The sequence below is a fragment of the Strix uralensis genome, chromosome 3 (genome assembly GCF_047716275.1).
Source record: "Strix uralensis isolate ZFMK-TIS-50842 chromosome 3, bStrUra1, whole genome shotgun sequence".
Lineage (NCBI taxonomy): Eukaryota > Metazoa > Chordata > Aves > Strigiformes > Strigidae > Strix > Strix uralensis.
In genome coordinates this window covers 2,162,965-2,189,068 of record NC_133974.1, presented here as the reverse complement: position 1 = coordinate 2,189,068, position 26,104 = coordinate 2,162,965, and the positions used below count along the sequence as shown (strand labels likewise).

General features: G+C 42.2%; 1 protein-coding gene and 1 long non-coding RNA gene across 5 annotated transcripts in view; both read left to right on the top strand.

The window, feature by feature from the left end:
• ELP3 (elongator acetyltransferase complex subunit 3) overlaps positions 1 to 26,104 on the top strand; it is a 97,733-nt gene that overhangs the window by 43,983 nt on the left and 27,646 nt on the right. For all 4 annotated transcript variants that reach the window (XM_074861290.1, XM_074861289.1, XM_074861288.1 and 1 more), the window contains exons 10-13: positions 10,402 to 10,595; positions 16,183 to 16,273; positions 19,577 to 19,642; positions 25,642 to 25,869. In XM_074861290.1, the coding sequence (XP_074717391.1) occupies positions 10,402 to 10,595; positions 16,183 to 16,273; positions 19,577 to 19,642; positions 25,642 to 25,869 (579 nt within the window). The remainder of the gene's footprint in view (positions 1 to 10,401; positions 10,596 to 16,182; positions 16,274 to 19,576; positions 19,643 to 25,641; positions 25,870 to 26,104) is intronic.
• LOC141941686 (uncharacterized) lies at positions 5,579 to 7,273 on the top strand. Its single transcript, XR_012628389.1, has 2 exons — positions 5,579 to 5,681; positions 6,472 to 7,273. It is a non-coding gene; the product is annotated as an uncharacterized LOC141941686 (long non-coding RNA).

Genomic DNA, 26,104 nt, shown 5'->3' with positions numbered 1-26,104 from the left:
TATGATCCAAGTGTAAGTTATGCAGAGGGCTACAGTCTTTTTGGGTGCGTTGAACACGAGAAAGAAAAATAATGGTCGAGCAATGCAGTGGGTAATGAGAGTGTCCTTTTTCTTTGCAATGTATTTGATGTTGTTGTAAAACTTTAAATGCTATTGTATTATCGCCTTTAGCTGTAAATAAAGAGGTAGTTTTCCTGAGGGCTTTCATTTTTATCAAGGAGATGAAATTCATAATGAAACTAATATATTGCACCTCTATCAGGAGCTTTTAATAACTGTAATAAAAGATAGTTAAACTGCTGATCTACATTGATTTTTACTCCTTTGGGAAGACAATTATCTGTGTTTTTAAATATAGCTCTGAGATGTTTAGTGGGGTAAATGATTTTCCTTTCAGTTCCTACTAAACATCTCATTGAAACACTATTATTGGCAGGTAGCCAGCATTACCTCTGAAGATTTGTCTTTTCATGGGCACATTTACAGAAACAGATTAGACAGTATTTAATGATCAGTTCTTCAGTTACTAGAGCTTCTCTTGGAGTCTTGGTAAATGTTAGAGCTCAAAAGCTTTTCACTTTGGAAACAATTACAGTTTCATGAACTATGGCCAATGCCGTGGTAATTTTTATGTTAATGAGAATTACAGTAGTAAGGAACAGGCTATTTTTAGAAACTATTTTCACAGATAATTGCACTCATATTTCTGGATAAAATATCTAGATAAAGCCCCGGTGTGTGCCCACTTCTGCAGATGGTTGAATTGTGTGCACAAAGCTGCTCTCCCTCTCCAGTGTCTGTGTGGAAATAACTTCTATTTGCTTGCGGGGTGTGTTTGCTGTGGCTCTGGGTGTGTTTTCTATAAAGTGGGTCAGACTTCTCTCTGGATATGTGCAATGTAGGAAAGAAGGTAGAAGTTAAAGCTGCAGCCCTTGGTGTGACAATGTGCAGGAGGAGAATAGCCGAATCAGTTGAAAGGTAGAGGTAAAACTGGTCCCTTATCCTGGGGATCCGTGTGTAATGTGGCTAGGGTCACCCTGTTTACACCAGAAAATGCAAAGGATGGCCGTTTCAGTAGCAGCGTGATCTTTGCTGTGTTGTGTTGTACTGCATAGAAACAGTACATACTGCTATGCCGTTAGTATGGACGTGATAAATTGCAAGGCTCTGCATTTATTAAGGGTCTTGAATTGCTTTCTTTGTCTTTCTGAATTAGTATTTTGTCTGCACGCACATTTTTCTCCAGCATGCCAGCCGTGAAAGTTATGGTAATGACAATCACTACCTTTAAAATAGCCTTCCATTCAAAAAAGCTTCTGTTAAATATAAAGGTATAGTTGAGACCCTTTTCCTACCTGAACTAAAAGATCATTTCTGTACTTAACAGGTCCCAGACAACTGTGGGTTGCATAGGCTCATACAGTCGCTCTGTCTATTCAAGTTGTTTTCTGGGGCTCTTTCCCTAAGGCCCCTTGCTGCTGAAGTCAATAATGAGCATATGGCTGGGAACATAAAGCCAAATGGAAAGGAGCGCAGGAGTAAAGGGATGTGTCTTGGATAGAGAGTGCAAATTTACCAGGCGTTTAGGCAAAGAGAGCATCAGTCAGTAAAATATGTATTTTAGCACAAATCATCATCAGCAACTGAATGCTTGTCATCGGAGTGGATAAACCATGATGTCCAAATTAGATTTTTGAGGACTTAGTTGTTGGATTTGTGGGGTTTGTGGGGTTTGGGGGGGTTTTTTAATTAAAAAAAGTCCTAGAAAAGCATAATGGTTTTGCTGTGAACGTAAATGAGAAGCTTTTGCAGCGCTGAGCAGGGTGGGAGAGAGCACATGGTTGTATTGATGCTCCTTATGGAAAGGAGAGGTCTGATGAAGGAGGATTAGATTATCAAAAACATTATAGAGTTGCTGGTCTTGATGTTTTTTAGGGTAGAAGACATGCTTCACAGGGATCTGTGCTGCAAAAATTGTGTACTTACGACAATGAAAAATGCTATATTTCCTGTACTTAGCCCTAGGGGAAAGCTGACCCTTCCAGAAACATAAAGACCAGAGTTCTGTGCTTGGTAAAAGTGAAGGTGAAACTTCACAGCAAATTGATTGAGGTAGTCTCATGGGTTTCTCCAAAACTGCGTAATAAATGGAGACTCACTTGGAGCACCTGCAAGACTAAGCAGATGGGACTGCTCGGTGCAGTGAGCACAATCTGGAGAGATTTGTCTTGGTGTTCGGATAGATACTGCATTCAGGAGTCAAACCCACGCTCCAAGGTCATGCTGCTGATGCCCAAGGCCTCTTCCAAGTGTTAAATGTCTCCTCTTCTTATTGAGTTGTATTATAGCAGTGCCAGGGACTGTCACCGACCAGGATCTCCTTGCGGTAAGTTCTGTGCAAACTTGGAGAGAGCAACTATCCAACCGAGTGTTAGACAGGAGGCAACCTGTAGATCCTGACAGTCCAGGGGTAAAAAAAGACCGTGGGAGGGATGGGATGGGAGGCAGGCATGTTCCCTCCTCGTCTGGCAGAAGCAGTTTCCTATAGTGTGTAGAGAGTTAGGGTATTTGTGACGCTGAGGTGCACAGTCTTGGTAAATAACTTGCTGAAGACAGCTTCACATCTGTGGACTAAATGCTCCTGTCATTTAGCTAGTCTCTACTGTAACGGTTGCTTTGCACCCCAAGAGCAGTTTGCTTCTGAGTTTTATGTGATAATGGGTTCTTAATGGGTTCTTCTGAAGTGGAAGATTGTGGGGATTCACTTGCATTAGACACTTCTGGGAAGGTTCCCTTTGGCATGTGGATTTGGGGTTTAGAGCCTGTTGGGGAAGGGAGGAGGCATAACAGCTTCCTGCATCTTGGGGGGGTGGATTTACAGGGTCCTTTACACTCTTCACCCGGGACCTTAGCAGGAAAATCCTCTTTTCTTATTTGACATTCAAAGTCTACGTATGAGGCATTACAGAACATCCTAAAGTAAGCACACGGATTAGTTTAACTAGCAGCCAAAAACATACTTTTTTTTGGTAATCTGCACTAGTAATTTTTGTAATTTGTAATAGTTCAGTAAGACATCGAGGTCTGCAGTGATGTGCTGCTGATAAACTCTAGTATTTTGAGCGTCTTCCTTAAGGAGTTTAAAGACTAGCAAAACGAATATGCAAAATTAATATGAAACAAACTTTTCTGTTTCACCTACCATGCGTTACCATGCTACAATCTGTGATGTGCTGTTCTTCTGCACCGTAATATATACTAGTGTCAAAGAGATTTGCAGGCAGATGGGCTAAAAATAGATATTGGTCATCATCACAGAACTGACCCTCTCGTGGCAGAAATGTTGGGGTTTATGTCACTGTTTTCTTGGCTTAGTCGTTTCCATAATTATATTTATGTGGTGAAATCTAACAGCTTGAATGTGTCAGGAACTGAAATGATTTTGTCACATAGCTGTCAATAGTCAGGAAGGTTATAACAATTAACTGGAAAATGGTCTTTCCTCCTTTGATTGCAGACTGCTTTACAGGTGCTCTCAGAAGAGCTGGAAATTGGATCATCTGCTTTAGAAACTTCTTGCCCCGTGGTCACATCTATAGGAGATTTTGTCATGAGTGCAGACATAAAGCAGAAGTGTCTCAATTTATCTCTGCTTTACTTTCACCGTTGAATCAATTTTATAGAGATTCATGACACCATATATAAAGTAACATATGCCTTTCAGAAGAGCCTAATTAAAAATGTTGCAATGTTGTACTGTGTTTCATTAGACATCACTGATTCGGTGCCAGTATTTACTAATTGCACTGTAAAGTCACTCCTCCAGAGAACATTTGGATGGTCAGAAAGTGTTGCTCTTTGAGGACAGATAACCCCTGATGGACCTCAAAGAATGGTATATTTGGCACAAGTAATATCAACATACCATCCTTCTATAAACCCAAGGCAACTTTAGGAAATCCCCAGGTATATTAGAAGAATGTTTCAATTGTATTTTAATTCTATGTATTTAAAATAAGTGTCAGGTGAAGATACCTTGAAGAGTGGGTGTGCAGGCAGTCAGCAGAACAAGCTCCAGCTTGCCACAGGTGAAATGCTGGAGAGTTTGCTTCCCTTTCGTAGAGGGCTGATCTGCCTTATGTTGTGCATTGTGTTCCTGTTCACGTGTGCTCTCCTGGTTTTGCCCACAGGGGGTATACGACCGCAGTATGTAACATATATGCACTTATAATGTGCATCATGGTAAATATGATTCTTTTTCATCATTATCCCTCAAAGTGGTAAGCTAGATCTAAAACCTCCTCGTTTATCACAAGTCAGAGTCTGCAAACAGATGGTGTTCAGAGCAGCTAACAAGTAGCATCTTACTATGTTCTGGTAGCTTGATAGAAGTCTAAGGTCACGTGGTTGAAAGATATTGATGTTAAGGGATTTAAACTTAACACTTAGGTGGTAAAATGACCACTTCTCAGCTTGCTCTTGCACCACATTTCCCTGCTTCCCAGGTGACAACTGGTGCTCGACAACGTGTGTGTTCCCAGACTGCTCCAAAGGCAGTAAAAAAAAGCACAATTTAGTCTATACTTCTCGGTCAGTAGGCCATTGTCAGTATCAGTGAATGCAGATCCTCTCATTACATTTTAATTAGACTAGCATTTACAAGAAAGAGGGGAAAATGCAAATTTAGAGTTAAAACAGAGCCACACTTTTGAGCCACAAGCTTCTGTTAATGCATATAATTAAACTACTAAGTGATTGTTCGTTCCCTGTAGAGTTGGAAGTGTCATTCAACGCAGCAGCTTTCAAGTGCTACCAGTATTCGTAGTTATAAATAATACAGCTGATGGAGATAAGGAATGCTGTAATATGGAGAGTTAAGATAATGTTCATCTTAATGTAGTTAGACACGAATTTAATCATCTGTTTAATGCAGGGACTATAGTAAAGGAAGCGATTCAAGAATGAGGTTGAATGGCACCTGATTTCTGGTGGACGGTCATTAAAAAATAGATTTTGGTGACCTTTATTTTTAACAAATCCTGACATTTTAGTAAATTGCTTTAAAAAATTGCTGCACTTATCCTATAACTGATATCTCCTCAAACAGCTGAACACCTTGAGAGCAAGAAGATTAAAGATGGCAACTGAATCTTTGGTCTGTAAAATGTTGAAGTGGAATCCCATAAAATAATATTTTTCTCTTTTTGGAGAACTGCAGCTTTTGGATGTCTTCAAAACATGTTTCTAATTTGTTCTGTACTTAAAGTGGTCAGTAAAATCAGATTAAAACTTCAAGGTATAATCTTTTAATATTGGCTGAGTCGTGCTATTACCAGCCCTGAACACGGGACCAAACTGCTGTGTGGTCTCACAGTCCCAAATCATTTGACTTTTCTGTTGCAACTCTGAACAGATACATGGGTGAGTAACAGGTTTTCTGTTTAAAAAGGTGAAATATTTGAGTTCAGGACTTCATCCCTTGATTCTGTCTCCTCTTAGATTCTGATCTGGTTTTGGTTCACATAGTCTTACCTTGACTTTTGGTTTTCAACTAATGTCTGTTTTCTTGGACAGTAATTACAATGTCATGCAATTTTTAGGACTCAAAGCAACTGATGGGAGTTGGACAAAAGGATTCCATCACGCACTTCGATACGTCTGCCTTGATGGAAAAATCAGAGGTTTCTTGGCATCTAAATGACTAATTTTACACCCATTGGACCCTGATTATTCATAGTGGCAGTGAGTTTATGAGGTGGTGAATGAATGGATCCTATAGATGCCATTAGCTTTAATAACAGGGAACTTCTACAACAAAGGCATATGCTACTAAAATCAATTACTGTTCTCATAAAACATGTTAGTGGCTAACTTGTATAACCTTGTAGTCTGAATGTGTGTTGATGGGATCTTATTAAGATTCATTGTTTGTAATTCACAGAGCAGCTGTTCCTACAAGTAAAGTATGTTTAATGGAGTTCAGGTGAAGCAAAAAAAAATGTGAATTCCAGGATTCTCTGGTTACTCATTATATTACTTCCTGTGAAAAAGTACTCAACTTTTCTCTAATACCACATAAATTGGGCAAGGTTATGAGAAACATTATTTTAGGGTATGAAAAGGTCCATGTTTATGAACCTTCAGATCAAGTTTCAGCTGATCTGAATTGACCTTTTTTTTTATTTTATTACAATGAAACTACTACGATAACCTCTCAGGTCCTGTCCATTGTCTACACACACAAATTTAAAATTTTACTCTAGCATCCATCTTTCTTATACAAGACGTGTTAAATGCTGGCTTACAGTTTTTAGCTAGAGGAGAGAAACTTCCAAGTTCAAAGAAATTGGTTTAGTAGCTTTGAAGTTGTATGTGCTTCCATTTGGAGTATTCATGCATGCGAGAGCACTACGCTGCATCCTCAAATGATTCAAAAAGACTGGAAATAACGTCAGGATCCTTTCTCTCTAGGTCATCTTTAACCTCTAACTTCACGGTGCATTAACAGACGTGAATTTAAGCCCTGATTGAGTGCTTGTGAGAGCTGCTGGAAGGCCTCCTGTTGACTCCAGGGATGCCATGGATGGTGGTCTCTGGAACAAATGTTGTTTTAGGAATTGAATTTGTTTTGGCTGTAAACTGTTCTGAACGTTTTTATCAGTTGAAGACAGCTTTTAAGGTGTCTAATTAAAAAAAGAAAAGGCTACAGTTCCTACTAAAGCTTGGCATGTGTTAGCATTTTATAGTTCCTTTGTTTCATGAGAGACTTAATCAAAACTGTTTGTAATGGAAAAAGGTTAAGCCTTTAAATATTGGGATTTACAGAAACTATTTGAAGTTTACTGCTGGAAAAAGGGGTTCAGGAAAAAAAGGAGACACTGCTTTGTTATATTGTTTGAAATTAATTACTTCTGAAAAAATTAAGCTTGAGGAATATTTTGAGAAATAGTTTAAGAAATAAATATGAAAATACGTTGGTTTTTTTTTAATGCCAGCATTGCTGAAATGTGGAGTAGCATTATCAGCCAGCTTAATATCTTGACGTAAAATGTGCAGTGTGTATGAAATGCAAAATTCGCAATGTGATTAGAAACCTTAAATTTTGACCTTGCCTTTGACTGCTGGATGGCTTTAACCTTAGAGCTGTGTTGATGCCTGCCTTTAATCTGCAATGTAAATCAGTGAATGTTTAAATATTCTGACTGGTGAATCATACATGCTTTTGCATTCAGTTCAGTATCGTTGCGAATATTAATACATAACCTCACTGGAAGCCTTTTTTTTCCCCTGCTGTAGTGGTTTATTTACCTTCATATATCTCATTGGGGAAGCATCATTGCTTCCTTACCTTAATGTCTTTCTCTTCTTCAGTGCTGCTTGGCCATGGAGCTCCTCTCGTTAGAATAATCACCTCTTACATGGTTTTCTTATTCCTTCTTTCACAGTTGCTTTGTTTTACATTAGAGCACCTCTAACCACCTACAAAAGATGGAAGTCTGTCCTTTTGGGTTGTTCCAGGACAACAGGATTCTGAATTATTTTTCTGACCCTATGCTACCTCATATGCTATATGACTTTGGATTACACACCTGCTTCAGCTGGTTTGAAAATTAGTCCAGTGATTTATGGGGTTTTCCCCCCCCCCCTTTGCATCTTGAACATCAGATGCACACGAGAGCCAGCACAGGAGAAGTGGTAGAAGTGGTTGGCCAAGGGCAGAGCATGTCTGCCTTCTCTGACAGCCACCAGCAACAGTATTGACCTGTAAAGTCAAACTGAACCCTTGGGGCAGAGGGGAGGGGACACACTTCCAAGAGATGCATTAAGCAGACATAATGGTCCCCTGCTGTCACAGGGGGACAGATCCTGTTTCTGACCTTAATTCCTTACTGGGAGTTGGACTTGATGATTCTTATGTCCCTTCCAACTTGAGATATTCTGAGATTCACCAGTGGTGCTCCATAGGTGGCTCTGTAACGCAGCCCAGCACTGAAACAAAAGAAAAGCACTCTCCCCAAAATGCACGTTGGGTTTTCTCACGTTAGTGAGGTGAGTCATCCTGGTCAAGGGTCCATCAGGAATCGGAGCTGGCACGAGGTTGGGAGCAGGACGGCGTGGCTGGAAGTGTGGGCAGGGAGCCATCACATCTGCTGCCGGCGAAGCTGCAGCACAGACCAGCCCAGAGTGCCTCCAAATAAGTCATTTATGTCCTGTCCTCAGGGTGATGGCGATGATTTTATTATTTCATGGAGCTGGCAAGATAAGTATGGTTTTTTTCATCTCGTGGTGACCATGTGAAATTTGTGACAAACAGGAGTGTTTATGGAGTGCATAAACAGTCCTGAGGAAAGGAGGAGACCAGCCTTCTATCTGTACACACTCCAGAGTGAGCACCTGGGCACTGGGGTTCAGAGTCATCTCTCTCTATCTGCCTTTAGCCAACTTCCTTGCAAACCATTTACTTTACAGGAAACACAGTTTAACGGGATACAAGATGTGTTACCTGTCTGGGATGGTTGGTGTTGTATCTTGGATGCTCTTTGAGGAGAAATGAGTTAGTTATTCCTCCTGGAGGCTGAGGGTGGAGAACCAAATTGTTTAGCGATTCTGTACAGGGCAAGTGCTCGGTTCTCTCAGTAGCAGCAGCTTTTGGCATAACCATTTTGCAAAGCTGCAGGTAACTCAAATCAGCGAGTTGATCTGAGTTAAAACAACCCTGCAAAATTTAAAACCAGTATCTCACCCTTGTGTGATCCTTCTTTATGGAGTCATCTGGAACTTCCTGCTCCTTAAGCCAGTGATGTTGCTGGGATAGTGATGGCTGAAGCTTCATCAGACCAGAAATGCAGGATTTGACAGTTAATTTTGGAGCAGCGGCATGAACTCTCTCCGTGGTCCAGGTCTTGTTTTGTCTCTCAAACCAACTCAGTTGTCCCTGTCTCTCTCTGAGGATGTGTATAAATGGCTGAGGAGGCTGCTCTGCCTGGAAAAGATATTTTTTTAGTGTTTTTTTTTTCATCTGGGCTAGCTCTCTGGTCTGTTTTTCTCTGTAGCTGCGCAGTGGGTAGGGTGGCCCAGGAGTGCGGGTGCACAGGCCAGAGGCTGCTAGACCTGACCGCAGACTTAAGCAGGGAGTCTGCCAGAAATGGCCTGGGCTGACGTGGTCCTGCTGTTTCTCTGACCTTGCTTGCCTCTTCCCGTCCTTGTGCTGGATCTAGCGTGCATTCGAGCCTGTGCAGATCCATTTTGGTGTGCTTAAGCTAGCAGCAAACCATTTGCTGCTTTTTATCGTCTTGAAGTATGGTTTTGTGAAGCCCAGGGAGCCAACAGAGCCACTTTGAGCTGCCCAGGTGTGGAGGTCCAGCTCCCACCAGGCTGCTAATGGTGCTTTATGCCAATGTCGGGGCTTGCTGGAGCACTCCAGGAGCTGGTTTAACACACAGCAGCAGTAGGAAACGTAGCAAAATGTCTGAGAGGGTCTGGGCCACATGAATGTGTTGAAGCACTTTGGCAAAGTGCTGGTGAGTGCTTCTACCACAGCAACTGGTGGCACCACAGTAGTCTGCCATTAATTCAGCTTCACAGACTTGTACTTTTCGTATTACTATGAGAATACTATGCTGGGGAGGGATCAAGCTGTGGATTCCAGGTGTGCAACAGTCTAATCCAGTATTAGATCTGGCCTGTGGATGCTATTATGCGTGCCATGTCATCACTTAAGTCAATTTAATGGTTGCTTGATTCAGGGTGTCCTGCCTGGTTTTTGATTTTTTTTTTTGTAAGTTATTTTATTTTAATTGTCATTACTGAAATTTAATTTTAAGAAAAACCCAATGCAATTGTTGTGTAGTGCGAGCTAGTGCTGTTCAATTTGCAGTTCTGTGATGGGATTTAGTCATAGAAGTTAGCAGGAGATACTGTTTGTCCTCCCATTCTCCAGGATTGTTCAGAACATCATTGTAGAATAAATCTGTTTTTCTTCATTGCTATTCAAATGATGTTTCCCAGACACATTGATTAATCTCTAAATGTGGTCTGCTGAGATTGAAGATAAGTACACTCATTTCTATTATTCTAATTCTGAACAGAGTCCGTTACAATAAATGGTGCAATATCTGTCGTATTCATGCTGAAAGGTAGAAGTAATGTACAGATTTGACTTGTAGCATTGTCATGTGGATTTTTTTTTTCTTCTCTTTAAATCTAGGGCACGCTCTTTATTTTGAAAAATGTCATAAGCTGATAAATACTGGCAACTCAATGTAAGCCAGTAATTCTTAAAATGTACTTATAATTGTCTTTTACAAAATCTGTTTTGAAATTGGTTTTGTTGGGGCACTGAAGCCCTGGGACATGTAGTTTGTTTTGCCCTGACTTGCATTTTTTGTTCCACTTTTGCAGGAGTTTTTTGAGAACCCTGCTTTTCGCCCGGATGGCATGAAGCTCTATCCAACACTAGTGATCCGTGGCACCGGTCTGTACGAGCTCTGGAAGACTGGAAGATACAAGAGCTACCCCCCCAGCACTCTTGTGGATCTGGTGGCCAGAATCCTGGCCCTTGTCCCACCATGGACACGTGTGTACCGTGTTCAGAGGTAATTCTCTGTGGTAGGCCTTGTATATTGATTTATTGCACTTGGAGGGATTCTTACTTTAATTACAGCAAGATCTGACTCAGCCTTTTATTATTTTTCAACCTTAATCATTAATGCACTAAAGATTTTTAAAACTGCTTCCTATCTGTTCAGACTGGGAAAGGCCAAGTAGAATGCGAAGCTATTTAAATTGAACTGCCTCTCTAATGCACCCAGAAACTTCCAGGATTTCTGGAGGCCCTGCTTTTGCTGCCAGTCAGACAAGAGCATAGGATGCAGCACGCATAGTACTTTAATGATATTGATGGATAATTGCCTCTTGGCTGTGGGTGAAGAAATATATTTATTGCAGGAGCTGTGAGGTGTGTAATTTTTTTTTTTTTTGGCTATAGAAACTTCCTTTCTTTCCCTGTGGGTGTTGCAGTGTTTTCATAAATGTACTATGATTGTGCCGTTATTTCCAGCACTCACCTCCCAGGACGATAGATAATACTCCTATTTAGCACTGCATTTTCAGTATTGGGTCTTCCTTGGATTATTTTTCTTCTGTTATCTCCTAAATCTGTCTGATAAATAGGGAGGGAGGCTATAGCCTACTTGCCTATTTTTGCATGTGGAGACAATGCTCCGTCGGCTTCCAGCTACATGAGCTGGAAGCAGTGCCAGTGCCTGGCTCTCCACGAGCAGAAAGAGAAAGGCTTGTGCATTAGACCTCACCTGCCTGGACTTCTCTAAGACATTTGATTTTGTGATGGGGAAATGAGACCGATAAATGTAGCGGAGTGGGGATAAGCAGAGAAACGTGGTAGAGAAAAAGTGGCTGAAGGCAAGAAACACTGGGTAGCTTTGGCAAAGAAAGTATGGACTCAGCGTTGGTAGTGGAGTTTCTCAAACATCCATTTAAAAAACTAATCTTGCTCAAAATTGTATTTATTTACAATGGCACAAAAAGTAATAGGGTGTTGAGGAAACCTGGCGGGGCTGGGAAGGATCACAGAAAGAGAGAGGATGCACAAGCGGGATCTTGTGGTGGTGAAGCTGGAGTGATAGAGATGAGATGCAGTTCAGGGAAGTTTGAGATCAGACTCAGGGGGGGTTTTGCTGCAAGCAACAAGATCACCATGGAAAATATGCAGAGGAGGAAAAGTTCTTAATGTCTTGATCTGTAATATGCATAAGTCAGTGGTGAATGCAGCCATGAAAAGCATTTTTTTCAGGATAACCCTTTTTAAAAAGAGATGAAAGTATGAACGCAGCAGCCAGACAAGGCTTTGGTAAAACCTCATCTGGAATAATCCCCATCTTCAAGAAAATGAACTGTGGAAATACGTGCAGAGGAGCATCAGTCTTTTGTTTGAAGGATGGATGTGGACATAAATGACCTCTGTAAATCTGTGAGAGAAGGAATATAACCTTTTAAGAAACAGGAACATTGATTTGGGCAGAGAACAAGAAAAGAAATAGCCTTGCATAAAATGAGGCAGGAAGCTGGGAATTTTCAGTTAGTACTGAGATTCTGGAGTAGCTTTCCAAAGTTACCAAAAAGAAGAAGAAGCTAAATAGGACTATAGTGAAGCTTGATTAGGCTTATGAATGTGATTGTGATACAGCAGCCTGTAGGAACTGAGACACGGTTTCAGCAACCAGGAGATCCTTTCTTCAGATCTTTGTCACTGTGAGAAACTGGTGCCTGTAGCTGAATTCTGAGAAGGATGTGGTACTGACGAAGAAAGCAAAACGTAGCTGATGGGAAATCTCTACTTGATATTCCCCCAGGCTCTTCCCATCACTCGTAGAAGCATTATTAAAGGCAAAACTCCTACCTTTTCTCCCTGCACATTTCCTTCTTCCTCATCAATTCCACTACAGACGGAACAGCCCGTTTGTTCATGATGCTATCACCATGGCATTGTATAACGGGTTTTTTCATAGAGGACAGCATGAGTTTGCAGCCTAGCAGGCCTTCTCCTAAGGAACACAGGCCTGGAAAGGTCTTTGCTCCGTGTGCTGGTTTGCCTGGGCTTGACTGATTTCTTCTGTCAACAGCAGCAGCCTCCATCCAGCTGTCATCTGGTTGTCAGTTATTATGTTCCAGTGGAATAGCTGTTTTCTTACTGACTGGCTCGTGTTATCTGAAATTTGTTCGTGGTGATTACAGATTTTTACACCTCCAGTGCAAGGTCCAAAAGCTATTACTTTGATCTAAATTGCTTTCAGGGCCATTGTGTGACCCTGCAACAGAATAATGAACAAAGCTGGATTTCTAAAAACACTTGTGGCCTGTTCCCAACCCTGCTTCACTGAGGACAGTGACTTTTTTCCTGTTCTCCATGACTGCCCCAGGCCCTTTCCATCTCCCTCCAGCCTGCTGCCACGAGTCCTCCAGCCTTCACATCTTGTATTTCAGGCTCTATTTCCACAATCTTCTCAGATTCAACCCGTGCCTGGAATGGCAACTTGTCCCTAGCCCTCTGCATGCCGACTGGCCATTTTGATGTGTGCATTCAGGTTTTCTAGTAAACACCACCAGAAAAAGGCTGAGACATCTATGCCCTTCCTTATTAGGACCACTATTTGGGATTTCTGTTCCCTAGTACCAGCTTTTGAGGAAACATAAGGGACTCAGTGTTTTTGTAGTCTGTCACATGCTCAAAATAATCAGTTTAATGAGTCGGGTGAACATGGGAAGGGTTTCACTGACAAAACGCTGTAGAAGTCTTTCTGCTTCAGGAAACCTAGTTAAATATGTTTAGCAATGGCATTTCTTTTTTTTTTTTTTTTTTTTAATGGCTGGTTGGGGTAGAATATATCTTCCAGGGTGTTTTGTGACTGTCAGAGATGCTTAATACTGTATTTATCCTGAATGTTTGTGAACCTCATTACCACCGAAGTGCTTTGGTGTGTGAGAAAGTGTGAAAGTAGTAGTGCCACACACCTTGGGACTTTCTTTTGTGGGTCTTGGTGTTTTGTATGAAAGTTATTTTCACTCTACTCATGGGGAGATGCAGATATGAAGAGATAAAATACCTTCCCTCGAGATCATATAATAAGTCAGAGCTGAGAGCAGACTCAAGGTCTTTAGACTTTTGCTGTGTGCTTCAGTCAGCTGCTTCACAAGTGTCCTAAGTAATGCAAAATGTTTGAAAAACAGAAGATTAAATAGGCCTTGTTGAAGCCTCTGGCAAATTGCACATTAACTTTAATAGGGTCAGGATTTAATCCCCCATATCCCTGAATTTGTTTAGCATTTTAACAAGTTCTAAAATCACTGGTACAATGCTGTCTTGTGGCTATTCAAAATAGGCAGTTAGTGTGTGCATTCATGATGCACACAGGGTATTTATTTAAATACTCTGCCCTCATGTGAAGTGGCGATGGAAAACCTATTTCTTGCTTTCTCTTTCTTAAAAAGCTTATTTTTCACATTCATATTTTAATTTAGTTTGCTCCCTAGTAGGCAGATGAGAGAGGCTCAAGATACTGTATGTTGTAATCTGTCTTTTATTTGCAATACTTCATTTACTGTTTTGTAGCTGACTCTGGATTTAGCTAAAGACTTAGTACTGGAAGATGTGAGGATGTTTATCTGTGTCCCTGTAGGGAAAATACATACAGCCTGACTTTTTGGAGTTGTTCCATAATTAGAAGAAAGGCGTTTAGTTAGATTATCACTGTAGATCTAACATACCCTGATGAAAATGCCATTCTCCTCTGATGTGTCCTTTAGTCACAATGTGAAGTGCTCATTTCCTCTAATTGAAGGTCTTTAAAGTATGTTGTGTTGGCTCTGCGGTGTCTTATTTACTCAAAGAAATCCACTGAATAAATGAACTGGTTAGCTAATTGTATTTTGCCTCAACTTTTTGGCATGCGAGTGTGAGAGGCGAGGAATTTTTCGTAGACCCTTTGGCTTTATAGAAAAAAGAGCCTGGAAAACAGGGGAGAAAAGTAAAACACAGGGCCTTCGTGATGTCGGAGAAAGTTGTACCGAAATTGGAGCGCAATGCTGAAATGGCAGGAGAATCCTGGAATCCTGAAGCCCTTGTTTTCATTCTTAACAGTAAAGGAAAACTCCTTTTCTTGCCCCCCTTGCCAGTGTCTCAGACTTCTGCAGGGCTGAAGCAACACAAGGGTCTTCAGGAACCTTGAAGACCTTTATCTTTTATACAGCTACTGCCAAAAATAGTAATTGTTAGTGAGGGCCATGGTGTGAATGCAAGTCCTCAAGGAACTGAATAGATCAATTAATACATTTTACGGAGGTCATCAGCCAGCTGCTAGATGGTGATGACTTTTAGTCACTACTGAACGAACACGGATTGAGCTAATTACATTACCAATTCCCTGAACCATCCCATTCTCTGTATGTTTTTTTTTTTTGTGATATTCTGTTCTTTACTCTGTCGAATGCTTGTGTAGATAAAGAAAAAGGAGGAATACTCTCCAAGGAATGTTTGAGCCCCATTTTGGGACCAACCCTGTTGTACAATTTCCTGGGTATCTTTCATACTTGTGTGGTCCTTATTTCCTTGTAGGAGATCTGAGGGGGTTTGGCTTACACAGCAGTGTGCTTGGGTGATGTGTTATCAGAGGTGCCAGGGTGGAGTTTGAGCAGGGGGAGGGAGAAGCGTTTGAGATCACCCTATAGTACAGTTAGATAGAAGGTGAGTGTGGAGTGGGATGTGCCGATAATTCACATGTTTCTTTTTCAGCTTGATCTGGATGGATAAATCCTCCTTTCCCTAAGGGATGGTATCGTGCTTTCATAATCTCTAGTGGGACAAACGGCCCTGGAAGGCAGTGGAGAGGCCAAACCTGGTCTGGCTTTCAAATTTCATTTTAGTACTTTCCTTGGAGAACTGAAAGAAGGAGTTCTGCCGTTTGCAGACTCATAGAATCATTCAGGTTGGAAAAGACCCTTTGGATCATCGAGTCCAACCCTCAGCCCGACTCTACAAAGTTCTCCCCTACACCACATCCCCCAGCATCTCATCTAAACGACCCATGATTTACATTCCCATAGGAAGGCCTGAGACTTTCTGGCTGGGCTTTGCTGCAAATCCTTTGCTAAACAGAATTTTTTCACTTTCAAGCAGCTAGCGTCCCAATATAAAAATGTGTAATTCTGATGAATTTTCCCTGATGGACTTTCAACTCCGAGACAGCAGTAAAATGCAGTCTGGTTCCCAATTGCTGGTCTCCAGCAACAGATACCATAAGAACATCTGACCCGGAGTCCTAGGCGAGGCACAGGCTTGGCTGGATGATCCTTTTTTTTTTCCAGACTTCCAAGAACTGAGAGCAAAATTATAACCTATTTCTGAGGATTGTAAAAGCCTACTTTTATCTTCAATCTTTTTACTAAAATAAAATCTGTAGCTTTTTTCCCTTCATCTTTCTCCTACTTTTAGTTGTGTTTTGCCTGTGTTTATTTCTTGTTCAACCTAAGACTTGAAACAAAGGTAATTCAGATAAATTCTGTGGTCTGCTATTTGGGATCTTGACTTAGGCAACTGTAATGGCGCTTTATGGTGTATTGTCTGCTAATGCAGTTGTCTGAGGTTTTTGTTTTTCCTCTTATATGCAGAGATATCCCAATGCCACTAGTTAGCTCTGGAGTGGAGCACGGGAACCTGAGAGAGCTTGCCTTGGCCAGGATGAAAGATCTTGGGACACAGGTAAAATATTTGTCAATTGGTACTGAGGGAGAACTGCTTGTTGACTTTTCACAAAATAGCAGAGAGGAGAGTAATGACCAGAAGACATGATCAGAGCCAGGTTTACTGCTGAACTAAAACGATCTGCAAAGGTCTCTCAAAAAAATATTAATGACTAAAAAGGACCTTGGTGGTACTTCTGAAACGCTGGTTTTGTTTGGTTGATTTTTAGTTTAACACTTTCACCTTGTTCCTGAAGGTGCTTAGTAACTAGTTTGTGATATTCTGCTGCTTAGCAGAATGAAACTCTTAAATCAGAGAGAAGGCAGGAAGGTTTCTTTTTAATTTATGCTATTAGAAGTTCTTCTTGCTTTCTTTTTCCCACGCATGCACTTACTTGACTGAACAATTGGAAGAAAAGCTCTTAGTCTGAGGCCAGAGAAATCTTGCAAGAGAGATTTCAGCACAAACAAATGAGACTTGATATTCTTGATATTTCTAAGGTCAAATAAAAATATGAGTAGGGGTGGAGAGAAGGAGGGAGAGGGAGGAATTGCGTTTGTATTTGAAGTCAGAAGGAGCTACGTATACCCAGTCTTGATTTTTCTCGGAAGATCGCTGCAGCGGTCGGCGTTCACAGTGCCCCTCACAGTCTGCCCTGACACTGCTCCCTCTGAAACCTGCCTATCAGCCACGGTTTGCGGATCCTCCAGGAAAGTTATGCCCAAGTTCTTCCTTTCTTGGGATGCTTGACTTCCTATTCCACGGGGTTTTAGTTGCTTTGGTGTCCTGTGTTCAGGCAGGGGCAGATCCTCACCACAACTGTTCCATGCGTCTGTATTGTGTTTTAGCGCTCGCTCTTTCTAGCTCACCTTTTCGTAAAGAGCTTTTCAGGCATTACTGCATCCAGCAATAGTAAAGTCTTCAGCTACTGCATGGTCCCACATCAACTTGTGCAGCTGACCTGTACTTTTGGTATTTAACGTGGATAGTTCTCTAGGCCACATCTAGCTCCTTACTGCCTTTGCTGTCTCACTTGGATCTTGCAGTTGCAGTGCAAAAAAATCAGAAAAGAAACTCCAGACTGTCTTCCTTCCAGCTGGGCTTTCCACACCACTTAATCTCTCCTGAGCTGATGCCCTGGACTTTCTCCCTAAATCATTCCTCCCAGTCTCTCTCCAGTTGCAAGCCAGGATTTGGCAGATAGCTTTGCCAGCCACAGAAGCTTCCATCCCTCCTGCTGACTTTTCACTTCAAAACTAGGCAGGGGAGACAATCTCTGTGGTGTAGCTTTTCAGTTGAGCTCTTTAGGGCTACTACTGAACTCTTCCCTGAGTTTGATACTAAAACCACATCGTTTGAGCTGAACCTGATCAAGACCAGCTGGAGAAGCAGGGATGGCTGATCCATGGCAGTCAGGGCTGAGCTGAACCATTAAAGGGCTTGTCAGGCTGGCAGTGATCGCTTCTAGAAGAACCAACTCTGTAAATATCTCTGCTGTGCAGATGATTACAGATTTTAATTTTGTGAGGCAGAAACACTGCAGCTGGTGGAATGAGGAACCAGTCTGCTACAATATAGCTTGAAATGTAAGGTACTGTTGTGTTTTTCTTGTGTCATAGGAGAAAACTATAAATATGCTTTGTCCTCTTGTCTCCTAGCTTGCAGAAGGAGAGGAAAAGGCCAAGGCAAGGAAGGGACTTGTAGGAATCTTACACATTTTCAGGCTCAGGAGTAAAGATCAGCCAGCTCACCAGCTCTGGCAGTTCTGGCAGCCCTCTCTGAGGAATGGCTTGGTGAGGAGCACGTCTGAGGGCTGAGGATCAGTCGTGCTAACACTGCAACTTGTGTCTGTGGTGGTTGGAAGGAAATTATTCTTGAGGAGCCTCACTGGAGGGACCAGCTGCTGGCCTGTGTGGCTGCCAGCCACGGGGCGCAAGTGAAGATACACAATTGGGACACAGAACTTTAAAGCAGCATCCCAGAATACATTGTCCTTCCTCAGTTCTGGGGTTCTTAATGAAGGGTGGATATTTCTTTACCTTTTACTGTTTTGTTTGTGTAGCTAGGAAACTGTAAAGCAGAGAAGAGTTCCTCTACTCTAGAATCCTGGTATAACAGTGAATCCTGGTTTTACCATAACCCAGGATAAAAACAAATGCAAAACCTCACATTTTTCTGCTATTTGAGAGATTGTTGCTTTATATCGATAATGGAATTTAAAAGCATTCAGAGGAGGACAGGGCATGAGATAGAGCTTGTTCTGGGCACTCCGAGTTTCTGTGTGAATTGGATTTTCACACATTCTTTCCCTGTCTAAAAGTCTGCCTTTTGGAAACACACGGGCAAGTAGGTGTTGTTGCTGTTAAAGTAATTTTAGTCCACCGATGGAGGTTATCTTCCTTCCCTCCAAGTACAGCAGCACTAGTGGAATGAAACGAGCATTTGCAACTTGGGGTAAAACTATTGTGGCTGCACTTTGCTGACAAAAGTTGGGTTAAGCTGATGGTTGGACTTCCTGCTAAACCTGCCAAGATGTGAGTGCACATAGTCTCCCACAGTCGGAGTCCTTATACTGCCACAACTGTTTGCTTATGGGAATGGGTGCCAAATTACTCAACTTTCATTGGCTTTTCTGAGAAACACAAAAGTTTATGCAAGCTATAACCCGTCTCTCAAGCGCCTTGGAGCCTCATCTCTTCCTCTGTCTGACTTCGAAGGGAGGGAGGATTTCTCTTGGCTGTCTTTGTTTTCTCCATCGTTGGTCCCAAGCCTCAGTGATGCTCTGTGGATGCCAGATCAGCATTAGCTTTACCGTCTGATATCTGCGTAGGGCTTCTGCAGCTGTCCTCATTTAAATGCAAAAAAAAGGTTGCTGAGGTTCAAAAACTGGCTATTTAAGGACTCTCTGGTGCCTTGGCGTAGATTTTGCCAATGTTAGACCTTCCCAGTGTAGGGTAAAAATGGGTTATGCCAAAGTTGGGTTTTTTTCTCTGTTATTTTTTCACGTCTGTTGACTTTGTCTCCGGAGCCCGCTGTTTGTGAATCAAAGGGTACGTTTCCTTATGAGCCATAATGGTTGCTTAGTGAATTGATTTTTGCCAGCGTGTCTTTCCATTTAGCACTAGGACCTCTTCCTGAGGTATATTAGGGATGGATCGGTGAGCATTTTTATTTTGAAGTCTATCCATTTGAAATTCATCTGTGCAACTTCATGCTATTTCAGTTTAGTTTTGAACCCAATAGGTGGCTGGAAATCTCTATGTTTCAGAGCTTAATGTTTTTCTCCTATGTAATTCTTTTTTCCTCCCTTTCTTTTCCTAGTGTCGTGATGTAAGGACAAGAGAGGTTGGAATTCAAGAAATTCACCATAAAGTGAGACCATATCAGGTAAGATTTGTCTTTTTTTCTAGGAGCTTGTTTCAGACACCATTTGTTATATGTGTTTGGTGTGGAGACCTTGAGACACATTTGTTGCACGTCCAATCCTGTGGTTTGCCTTTGTAGCTGGATCCAATTTTCCATTTATTCTCACAGCAGCTTTGGATGTCTTTTGTTTGAGCACAGTCACATGTTAAAATTTATGGACCACCATGTTCAATAAACTGACTATAGCCAGCAGTTATTTTGATATTTGCACGGCTATAACAAAATAACTGCCTTCCCTTTTCTGCCTCCTCGTTACAAATTTGAATTTAGAAAATACCAATAGCACCGTGTCTGCATGCTGAACAGGAATGAAGGTTTAGCAAGATGAGTTTAAAGCCTATTTTTTTGTGAATGTGCATGTTTATATAGGCAAACGGTATATGTATAAACACACTTCTGCACATGTATGTATATATTTATATGGGAGTAGATCCATTTAGCATATGACACATGTTGTGTTTTTTCCTTCCTAAAATCCTAAAATAGTCCACAGAAAAATTGCTATGCTTATTTTATAGAAAGGAAAATATTCACTGCTGAACTTCAAGCATCCAATTTAGGAAACTAATCCTCCAGTAGTCACAAGGAAGGATCAATTGTTCCAGAAAGCAGTCAGGAGGTCCGTGGCACCCAAGGAGATGAGCTTTCTAAGATCACACAGGCTCTGATCCACCTTACTATACACGTATGCTGTGGCTAATAAATCATTCCCTGGAATATTCTCTTCCTGTGCCTTTGCTGACATTAAGGAGGGACTGAAACGATTCTGGAGTTTGTCCATGATAATGTTGCTTTTACTTTCAAACAAGAGTTCTTTGTGCCAGGCAGAAGGCACTGCCACCCCCAGGTAGAAAGCTGATTGAGAATTTCACATACCTCTCTGCTTTTCCGTGCAATGGGCATGTACCCACTTCCTAAATGGGAGCCACTAAACTGGGGTTAGGCTGTGTGTCAGCACAGAGAGAGATTCCTCACAGAGGTCCTCTCACTTGTGCTTTGGAAGCTCCACTGATTATTCAGGCTTCAAAGAGGCTCTGAGTTTGGTGCCAGAAGTTAAGTAGAATGAATATTCTCTTGAGTTTAGCATCTGAAAGATGTTCTCACTTTGCAAATCAGAGATTACTAGGTGCCATATTCTGTTTTTCTCCTGCCATTATGTGAATTCAGATGGAGTGCGATACTCCCCATCTTGCAGAACAGAAATCCAATATAACTGGATATAACGTATATAAATGTGTAACGATCCCAGATAAATTATCTTGTTCCTACCAGATTTTTGCAAGAACTGGGGCTGTACGGACTCGTTTGCACATAGGCCGTACAGCCTTTGTGCTCTGCTCCTGTTATCTAATCTGAGGTCATCTCACGAAATTATCTTCCAAAGATGTCTGTTCTCAGCAGTGCTAATCTAATTTAAATTGTAAATTTCTTGAGTAGTTAGCAAATAGCTTATCACAGGGTTTTCAAAGCAACGTTATGTTGAAAATTCCCTTTGTTAAACTCATCTGTCTGAGTGGCAGGAGGATGTCATTATGTAGTCTTAGCAAAATTTATCATGACAGCAAGCAAGAGAAATATTCTGAAGATGGTATAATTTTTCATGCGCTTTAGACTAATGACAAGGTATGATGTTTTTCTTGGCTTCGTAAGTAAACAACGCATCCTCTTGATAAGAGAGGCTATCATGTCAGATCTAAAATAAATTAATCTCTTGCTGTAATTAGTTGTGTTTTATGCAGCTTCTTTCTGTTAAGGATCGGTGGGCTGTATGTATTTTTATAATGGTAATGGTGTGTCTGCTTTTAAAAGTATTTTTTAAAAAAAACCAATCTGAAGTAGATTACTTGCCTGTAGCTGGTAATTTACGGAGCTGTCTCTAAGCTGCCTTTTCAATTAGTGGCATTTCTCCATAGCAGCGGAAGGTATTTGCTTGCTCTCAGAATGGTTAAGGCTGCACAGTGCTACGTAATAGCCTTAAAAATGCTCTAGTGAATTGTTGCTGTAAAGAGACGTTGGATTGACAGTTTTTGAAAGGCGAGGGGCGATGACAGCTCTGTTACAGATATGAACCTACATTAGTGTTAAAGCAGAAAGTGTAAGATATAGAAGCTGCTGCTCCTGCAAAGCGGGGGGTTTTGTATCAAGATAATGATCTCAATGTAGAGCCTTGGGAGGAATAAGGCAGATTTTAAAGCTGGGAATAGCTGTCTTAAGTTGAGTGTAATCTGCAACTGGGTTTTCCCTTTGTTTGTCAAAGTGAGTTTAAAACAGGCTGTGCTGGGCATTTAATACTAACTGAAATGGTGATCCACCCTGAGGAGGGTGGTTCTTACCCCGCACACGGGGTGGTTTACGGACGAGGCACTGATGCCGGGGACTGCAGCGTGCTAGAGCCGACCAGGAGGGATTCAGGATGGCTTTGCCACCTTTATACCCCTATCCCAGAAAGGAAAAGGCTTTGTACATCTCATGAGTCCCTAAAAAGTCTTTGAGGGGATTTGTGTATCCTAGAACCCTCTGTGCCCAGGAAAGCAGGGAGAACCAAAAACTTGATCCAGAAGGGACTTTTCTGAGCAGATCGGCTTCTCTGGTACATGCTCATGATGCTACAAAAATGCACACCATATAAAGCCTCCCGGTGAAGGTTCCTGTAGTCTTGTTTCATCTCTGCCTACAAGTGGCTTTCGGACTGGATGTGGGCATAACGCAGCACCTAGTCCCTGCTGGAGGACAAGCAGTGGAGCCACGCTTTCTGCTTGTTTTGTTTTGTCCTCAGGAAAAAACAGGAGATCTCCAATCTTGCCGTTTCAAACTCAGGATAGCACTGTTTAATAATATTTTCTGCTTTTTTTTTTTTTTATACATTAACAGAAAGCTTTAACCTAACTGCTTTTCCACGTAGGAAACTAACTGCAGAATCTGGATATTTTAAAAATCTCATGCTCTTTTATTTGCCTGCACATTTCCATTTTACTAGTGGCGTTATGTACCTCACGGTAGATCTGGATCTGTGTGTGTCAGCCATCCTGACACAAGCTGGAGCGGAGTTGTGCTCTTGGAGAACTTGGCACATCGGCAGACATCTGCTTGGGCGCTTACCCCGTGAGCTGTACGTCAGTGCTGAAATGAGCCTTGCTTCTGTAGTCAGTAAGGGATTTAATTGTGAACTGTGTTCACCCAGGCTTTGTCATGGAGTAGAGCAGGCAGGCGACAGAATCCCTTATGACTGTTCTGTAAACAAATGTTTAATTCATGGATTTCTGGGTATTAGAGGATTTGCAGAAAAAATACTGAGGTCCATTGCTTTAGTCTTTATAGTAGTACTGGGAAGAGCATGGCAAGGTATACATAGGGATCAATCCTATACTGTACTCAGGATGTAAACATTAGAAACACCAGTGCAGTGCTGGTGCCCAGGGCATCCACTGACACTTGCCATTCACATTTGAGTTCCTAAAGTTAAAGGAGTCTGTCAAAATGGTGTCAGGTGTACCTGTGTGATGGTTTTGGTTCAGATCAGCGGTGTGTGCTTTTGAATCAAATCCTCCGATTATTCCCCTGATTCCTTGCAGATTAATTTAGAAAGCTGGTAATGGGTGCCTAGTTCACGGGGTGAGAACCAAGACTAGTCTGTACTGAAAACCCCCCAACATACACTGTGTTGTTATCAGGCTCTCAATATTACAAACTATTGCCACCGCTCTTCTGTTGAGCTGGGCAATTTGGAAAATAATTTTGGTCTTAGCAGCTGATTGTTACAGGTGGGCAAGAGAATCCCTACAGCAAGGATATTAGGAAGTATTTCTTTGCAGAAGGGGTTGTTGGGCGTTGGAATGGGCTGCCCAGGGCAGGGGGGGAGTCCCCATCCCTGGAGGGGTTGAAGAGTCGGGTTGACCCAGCGCTGAGGGATCTGGTGGAGTTGGGAACGGTCAGGGTGAGGTTCGTGGTTAGACTGGAGGAGCTTCAAGGGCTTTTCCAACCTCTGTGATTCTGTGAAGGATGGGCAGCTATTTCATCTGTACCCTATCAATTCAAAACACAAATAGAGTGAGTCACTATGTCACCAAAGATGTGACATTACCATCATCATCTACAGGTTACATCAGATTAACTCAGTGCTAACTCTGCTGCATATAATCACAGCTACCATTATGTGAGATTTGATCAGGTCTCATGTTGCCGTAAGGAAGTCTCATCTTGGGTCCTGGGGGCTGCTCCTTGATGATGGTAGGTCAGGACTGTCTGAAAAAGAAGTTTTTTCCTCCTTCTGCTCTCATATTCACCAGTTAATCTTTGTAGCTTCTGAGTCTTCTGCAGAAGTAATTTCTTCTACCCAAGCCTGGTCTTTATTGTATTCTCCACAGTCAGCCAACTCTCACTTCACTTTTCCCTTCCACTTGTTGTGATCTTTAGAGCTGCCTTTGTCTAGATTGTTATAAAAAATTGGTTCTGAGGCAAGTAATATGTTACTGCTCAGTTCTCAGGGTGCTTGTCTGGATGGTTTTGGTGTCTTCACTACTATTTGAATGAGTAAGAAAATCCTTCCAGCTGATTCTGTAAAGCACGTGTAATGCCATATTCACTCAGCATCAACTCTTTCAGATCCACTCCTGTTGCAGTACACAGTTTGCTCATGTAGGTAGATCCTGTGTGGTGCTGGAAAGAGCTAATTGGTAATTAGTAAAGAACTCGACTGCTACTTAGAAAGCCCATGTTCTGTAGACATCTCCAAGCCACTTCTTTTGCAAAGCAGTAGAGACATTGACCTAAATTGGTTGTGTTGGTTGACAAGAAGCTCGACATGATCCAGCAACGTGCGCTGGCAGCCCAGAAAGCCACCCGTGTGCTGGGCTGCACCCAGAGCAGTGTGGGCAGCAGGGCGAGGGGGGGATTCTCCCCCTCTGCTCCACTCTCAGGAGACCCCCCTGCAGTGCTGGGTCCAGCTCTGGGGGCACCAACAGCAGAAGGACACGGACCTGCTCGAGTGGGGCCAGAGGAGGCCAAGAAGATGCTCGGGGGCCTGGAGCACCTCCCCTGTGAGGACAGGCTGAGAGAGTTGGGGGGGTTCAGCTGGAGAAGAGAAGGCTCCGGGGAGACCTTAGAGCGGCCTCCCAGGACTGAAAGGGGCTACAGGAAAGGGGGGAGGGACTCTTGATCAGGGGAGTAGGGATAGGACAAGGGGTAACAGTTTTAAACTGAGAGAGGGGAGATTTAGATTAGCTCTAAGGAAGACATTCTTCCCTGTGAGGGGGGTGAGGCCCTGACACAGGTTGCCCAGAGAAGCTGTGGCTGCCCCCTCCCTGGAAGGGTTCAAGGCCAGGTTGGATGGGGCTTTGGGCAACCTGGGCTAGTGGAAGGTGTCCCTGCCTGTGGCAGGGGGTGGGACTGGATGATCTTTGAGGTCCCTTCCAACCCAAACCAGTCTGTGGTTCTAAATGCAGGTTTAGTGAAGGCAGATGCAAAACTACTCACTCTACATTAGCAAGTTTGTAACTGGAGCTGAATTTCAGTTAGAGCAGGTCCCTGGGTTGGAGGCAAGAGTTGCTGCCCCCATTGATTTTGCAGGGATTATGAAACTCGAATAACTCAAGAAATGTAAGTTTTAGGTTTCTGCCTTACAAACAGGTAACCATGTGCGTTACCAGCCCTTCTTGAAAGCTTGCAGATAGGGATAGAAGACTAGTTCTTTCCCATTGGCAAATACATTTCTATTAAAGTAGTCGCATATTTTATCTTTCATATGACTGCAGTAGCAGCAGTTCTTACCCAGTGCTCCTAAAATCCATCTAGAATTAAATTGGCCTTGAAGAAAGCACTTCATGTTTTTTCTGAAACATAATAATTTATGGATCCATGAAATTGGTTTTGGTCTGTTCAACGTGTTGCTTAAAGATTTTTAAAGAAATTTTCCTTTTCTCTTTTCCTTTTTGTGTTTGTCATCACTTCTTCTCTTTGACCAGATTGAATTAGTTAGAAGAGATTATGTGGCTAATGGTGGCTGGGAGACCTTCCTCTCTTATGAAGATCCAGAGCAGGATATTCTCGTTGGCCTTCTACGACTGCGGAAGTGTTCAGAGGAGTCGTTCAGACCTGAGCTGAAAGGAGGCGTTTCCATTGTCCGGGAATTGCACGTGTATGGGAGCGTGGTCCCCGTGAGCAGTCGGGATCCTTCAAAATTTCAGCACCAGGTACTCCAAACCATCTTTATTTGTCATCTGTGCCTCTCTCTTGCACCCTCCTCCCCTTTTCTCAATATAATTGGAGAAGAATTTTATTTAATATCTTAGATTCATTCAGTTGCTTTGAATTATAGTCGCCTGCAATAGAAACAGAGTTTAATTTGAGCCCTTTCTTGCATTTCACCTGTTAAAATCAGGCTGCTTCTGAGTTTTTGCTAGTGTGATCGTGTTTAGGCAATTGCAA